Genomic DNA, 6,000 nt, shown 5'->3' on the forward strand with positions numbered 1-6,000 from the left:
GTGGGGGCTCCTCTCCTACCTGTGTGAGTAAGCCACAGTTCTATCTCAGCACACCCGCCTTAGAGGAAAATCGCCCTCCCTAAACCCAGAACAGGGGGAGCAGGAGAGAGCCTGGCTGTTGAAGCCTGGGCTCAGCTTCACTGTCCCCTTGCTGTGTCACGCTGGCCACAGTAAGCAAAATGATGGACATGAGGGTCAGGCACAGGGAGGACCCACATGCCCACCCCAAGGCATGCACTGATTTCAAGTGCTCATTGGGACAGTTGGTTCTTGCCTTGACTTCCTGTCCACTCCTCACAGCCTGTGCCTCTTGCCGTTGGACTGGTTGTATCGCCTCCTCAGTGGCTCCCCTGGGGAGTGTGGTTTGTCAGCGAGGTCACCTCAGACCAGGAGCTTAGCTAGGGCCAGGGATGGAGCCATGCTTTATCTTCTGATCGTTTGGCCTACGTCTCTGCTCCCCATGGAAGCACAGCCTGCCAAAAGTCCATGTTCTGAGGCCAGAGGCAAAGCTATAGTAAAACCAGATGCAAAGGTCAGTCAGGGTGGGAGCCCAGGCCTGGATCCATACCCAGCTTCTAGGAGATGCAGACCTTTTTCAGCCTGGGGCAGGATGAGTCTCAGCTTTCCAGCCACAGAGGTTTGCCTTGCAGAATTGGGGGGTGACTACTTGCCCAAGAAAAGAGAATGATCGTCACTTCAGAGAACAGTCAGAGCCCTACCTGGGAGCAGCCTGAAGGGTTCCAAGCAGGTAGTAGCTCTGAATCTGGAGTTGAAGCCAGGTGGGCATCATCAGGCCTCAACAAATTGGCCTGGCCTGAGGGCTGTGTGGCTGCGTTTGTAAATAAAGTATTATTGGCACACAACCATGGCTGTTAGTGTTTGTGAACTATTAGGGCTTAACAAAACAGAAACTTTTTGGAGTTCTGGTTTTTTGTTTTGTTTTGTTTTTAAGGTAATAATGTTTTTAGTTATTCTTTGAGAGTTCATGCATACAGAAACTTTTACTCCGACCCTTTGAGGAAATGGCTGGCAGAATCCTTCCTTGGGGAAATCCAGAGGGAGAGGCTGTGGAGAAGCCATGGTGAACTTGGACATCCCAATTGAGAAGTGATCACATGACAGGAGCCAGCACCTCAGGCAGTGAGCAGGAAGGAACCCCAAAGTTCTAGAAGAAGGGAGGGCGGGGCTGTCCTCACTGCTGGTTATGGCTTGGCTGCACGATTGAACTCTGTCCCCCACCTCCCCACAGTGGCTGCCTGAAGCTCCAGTGATGGCTCAGTAACGGTGCTGTGAACCACACCAGACACTAGGCACAGGGGGGATGGTGGTTCCTCCTGGCACAGCTGCAGCTTTGCAGGGAGAATGAGGCTACTGTGAACAGAGCTGAGGCCGTGCATAGGAAGAGAAAGGGCTAGTGTTCTAGCCTGCTTGTCCGTGGATGGGATAAAACATTGTGACCAAAGGCAGCTTAGGTAACACTTCCAGGTCACAGTTCGTCACTGAGGGTAGTTAGGGCGGGAGCCTGAAGCAGAAACCGTGGCAGAGCATCGCTTACTGTCTTACTCGCTGGCTCGTGCTCAGCCAGCTTTCTTAGAGCCCCAGACAGCCTGCCCACAGACAACCTGCCCAAGGATGGTGCCACCCACCGTGGGCTGGGCGCTCCTTATCAATCATCAACCGAAACAGTATCTCCCCAGCTGGCAGCAGGCCAATCTGATTCAGGCAATTCTTCAGCTGAGATTCCCTCTTCTAGTACATGACTTTAGGTCATGTCCAACTGACAATAAAAATTAACCAGGATAGCTGGAATCGGGGGTAGGGACACGTGCATGCGTTGTACATGCGTTGTGCATGCATTGTACATGCTTTAGGCAAGGAACACGCGTGAGGGCTTCAAGGTTTGCTGGGGTGGGGTAGGGGGGCCGGCTGCACAAGAATCTAAGCAGACTTGGGGGTGGGTAGGAAGGAGTGGGCCCCATGGGAGGGGCAGAGGGGGATCCTGGGGGAGCAGCAGATGAGGCTTGTTGGAGCCTCCTTGCCTGCCCCGCTGGGTCTCCTCTGGAAGCCATGTGTCTCTAAATGTATGCCTGACTTACCTGTAAGGCAGGGCTGGAGGCCAGCTCAGGCCTTCACCGTCCAGCAGGCACAGGTGCCCAGGCAAGGTAGACTGGGTGTCTGTGTATGGAAGGAAGAACTGAGGGAGGCTCCAGGTCGTGGGAGAGGACAGCAGGGAGAGCTGACAGGAGACACCTGTGGGTCTGGCTTGTACAATTTAAAGGCAGCCGTGGCCATTCTCTGTATAGCAAGACAACCTCCACCTGCAGGTGCAGCCCCAGAACCGCCTAGTGGCCACTGGGTAAACTGCAACTCCAGGAGGGGCTTCCCCAACTCACGGAAGTGGCAGCCCAGAACAGTTTTAGAGTGGTGGAAGGATGTGTCTTTGCCTGGATTGTGGTGACGGGATGTCAGTATTTGACCAAATCGTAGGCTTTGAATGTTCGAGTGTATTACTTCTGTCGGTCCATCTCAAGCCAAGATCAGCGCAGCTTTTTGGCAGGCCTGCAGTCATCCTAGAGCCATTCAGGGCAACTCAGAGCTACTAGCCCCTTTCCTGAGAGGGGTTCCTCCCCTCCTGGGACCCCACAGTTGAGGACATGAGCCTCCTGAGTGGCAGCCATCACACAAATGATCCTGTGTCTGTTTACTGATAAAGATGTTAGAGTCTCTAAACTCTAAAGTCTGTAGGGACCTGGGCACTGAATATCACCAGGGAACTGGCCCCATAGTGGACTGGCCAATCCAAAGGCCCTGTGGCACATGCTTATCATGCTGAAACATGTCAGACCTGGTTTCTGTGGGAGGGGATGGCAGCGGTGGCACTCTGATGTCCCCTGAGGGTCAGCTGATTGTGACAACTCAACATTCAATCCACCAACTTCTCTAGCCAAGTGTGCATGTCCACACGTTCAGATGCTGAGCCTGTGAGGTCGAAAAATCTTTTGGGCATGATCATAAAGGGAGTGAGGGAGTGAACAGATCAGGTAGAGCAGGGAGGCAGGCCAAACTGGGCTTCCAGATAAGCCAATTAGAGATTTGCTCTAATGCCCAAGGAAGCTGCCTGCAGGCTTTGAGAGATCAGATGTGTGCTTTGGAAAGCCTTACAGGACAGCATGAGGAGCTGAGGGAGGAGCCAAAATGATCAATGTGGTCTTGTCTCTGACCACACGGATATCATGGAAAAAGACAGAGGATGAGAAATGGGATGGGCCCAAGACTTCACTCCAGGATCCGTGGAACTTTGTGTCACTCCCCTGCCTACTGCTGACCACGTATCTCTCTCCACCTTACAGGAAGGATGCCTCTGGCCCTCAGAGAGTACGGTGTCCGGTGGAATGCCGGAGGTAAGACCAAGCCCCGCCTTTCCTTTCCTCCTCCAGTACCTCCTGCTCTCGGTGGCTGGGCCTTGTCCCTGATCACACACACACACACTCTCTGACTCCAGCCTCCCCGCCCCCAACACACGCACAGTGGCATCCGAAGCCAGCTCTGTTTCCAGAGGCTTCCAGAGTTCACCTGGGGCAATCCCGCCCCGAGCCCACACAGCTCCATCTCTGAATCTGGGGGGCCAGGTCTGAGTCTGCCTCCCTCCCTGAACCCTACTCTGTCCCCTCCAGCCACAGGTCTATGCCCCACCTCGGCCCACTGACCGTCTGGCTGTGCCTACCTTCGTCCAGCGGAGCCGTTTCCAGCCCACCTACCCCTACCTGCAGCACGAGATTGCCCTGCCACCTACCATCTCACTGTCTGACGGGGAAGAGCCCCCACCCTACCAGGGCCCCTGCACCCTCCAGCTACGGGACCCTGAGCAGCAGCTGGAGCTGAACCGAGAGTCTGTGCGTGCCCCCCCCAATCGGACCATCTTCGACAGCGACCTTATGGACAGCTCCATGCTGGGAGGCCCCTGCCCCCCCAGCAGTAACTCGGGCATCAGTGCCACCTGCTACAGCAGTGGCGGGCGCATGGAGGGACCGCCTCCCACCTACAGTGAGGTCATCGGTCACTACCCAGGGTCCTCCTTCCAGCACCAGCAGAGTAACGGGCCGTCCTCACTGCTAGAGGGGACCCGGCTCCACCACCCTCACATTGCCCCCCTTGAGAACAAGGAAAAGGAGAAGCAGAAAGGTCACCCCCTCTAGGAGTGGGGCCTGAGGCACCTGTAGGCAAAACTGCAAAAAAAAAAAAAAAAAAAACACTCCGCACTTCTTAAGAGAGAAGAGAGAGGAAGGTAGGGGACACACAGGCCATGTGGCATGTGCCAGCTCTCCTCTCTGTGTATAAATATTTACATGTTCTGTGTGGTCTGAATGCAAAAGCTCAGAAAGCTTGCAAAAAAAAAAAAAATACCACGTTTCTTTGTTGAGCCGTGTCTTGAAGGCAAAAGAGAACCCTCCTCCAGTCTTTTTTCCATTGTTCTTAGTTGAGCTCTGTGCGTGAATGCTACATTTCTTTTGTTTATGATGGTTTCACTTAACTTTAAAGACATATTTGCACAAAACCTTTGTTTAAGATCTGCAATATTATATATATAAATATATATAAAATAAGAGACACTGTATGTGGGAGAGCAGGAGTATTTTTGTATTAGAAGAGGCCTATTAAAAAAAAAAGTTGTTTTCTGAACTAGAAGAGAAAAAAATGGCAATTTTTTGAGTGCCAACTCCGAAAGTGTGTATTACCTTGTAAAGAAAAAACAAAAAAACCTACAAAGCAGGGGTTTAGAGCTATTTATATAAATGTTGAGATTTTGCACTATTTTTTAATATAATATATCAGTGCTTGTTTGATGGAAACTTCTAGAGAGTGTGTTGAGACTTGAAGGAGCAATGTTGAGTTTCAGTCTGAACAGAGCAGCAGGGGTGTCCCCATAGCTCTCGGAGGGCCCTCGCCCCGGGCAGGGCCACGCGCCTGCGAGTCGGTAGATGCTTCTGTCCAGACAGCCTGTGAACAGTTACACATTCCCTGCCGAAGGGGACCCGTGTGGCCTCGCTGGGCTACAGCTGAGTCAGGACTGCCCCCATAGAGGCACCAGTTCCAGATGCCTTTCCCAATATGAAAATAAACTGTTACCGAAGGAATCTTAGTTTTTCTTTTCTTCTTCTTCTTCCTCTTTAAAACAATAACTATGAAGGTTCCGTGGAAGGGGCAAGGTGTGCCCCAAAGCCAAAGCTACTCCGTGCATTTGGTGCCGGGGGGTTACGGTGGCTCGCTTCTTGCAGAAGAGGCTTGGACTGCAGCGTTCCAAGGCTGGGGTATCTTCAGGGCTACACTGGCATGTGGGAAAGGCCTGGAGTGTTAGCCGCTTGACCTCAGACCATCTATTTCCCCTCAATATTGATTTTCACTTCAAGAATCCAATTAACAGTCAACCCAAGATTGAGAGGGTCACATCCAAGTGTTCCCCAAGGAAGCCCTAAAGGGTTAGAAAAGGCTATCACCGACAGCAGCCCGTACCTCGGGCTCTAGAACAACTTCCTTCCTTTCTTCCTGGCATCATTCCCTTCTACCCGGAAACAGTTTTTGTTGTGAGAACCTGTCAGTTTTTGTCATATCTTTGGCTTTTCTTTGCAGGGTTGGGGGTCTCATTTCCCAGAGTATGAGGGGACCCCTAAGGGCCGTTCTGGTCTGTCTTACGTGGATGCAAGAGAAAGGGGGATACATGTGCTGAGATCCCTAGGGTTTAGCAGGGGTGGAGGCAGAGGCACCCCTCTCCAGGTGGGCCTGCAGGAATTCATGAAGTGACCCCACCACCCCTTCCCATCCCAGAGGTATTCCTATTTTCTGCAGAAAGCCAACAAGTAAACAAGAGGCAATAACAGGTATACAGCACTTTTTTAAATCACTTGAAAAATCTTTTGGAGTTCAGGCTACCACGCCTGTTTATACACATATGTTTTCTTAAATATGGGGCACCCCCCCCCAGCATCCTACTGGGCCCGAGCC

At 52.2% G+C, this 6,000-nt stretch overlaps 1 protein-coding gene across 1 annotated transcript in view; it reads left to right on the plus strand.

The window, feature by feature from the left end:
- Positions 1 to 5,135, plus strand: part of Pmepa1 (prostate transmembrane protein, androgen induced 1) — a 49,847-nt gene extending 44,712 nt beyond the window's left edge. The window contains exons 3-4 of the mRNA XM_021644415.2: positions 3,351 to 3,401; positions 3,675 to 5,135. Of these exons, the coding sequence (XP_021500090.1) occupies positions 3,351 to 3,401; positions 3,675 to 4,196 (573 nt within the window). The 3' untranslated portion in view covers positions 4,197 to 5,135. The remainder of the gene's footprint in view (positions 1 to 3,350; positions 3,402 to 3,674) is intronic.
- Positions 5,136 to 6,000: the final 865 nt, after the last annotated feature.

Source organism: Meriones unguiculatus, chromosome 4 (assembly GCF_030254825.1).
Source record: "Meriones unguiculatus strain TT.TT164.6M chromosome 4, Bangor_MerUng_6.1, whole genome shotgun sequence".
Classification (NCBI taxonomy): domain Eukaryota; kingdom Metazoa; phylum Chordata; class Mammalia; order Rodentia; family Muridae; genus Meriones; species Meriones unguiculatus.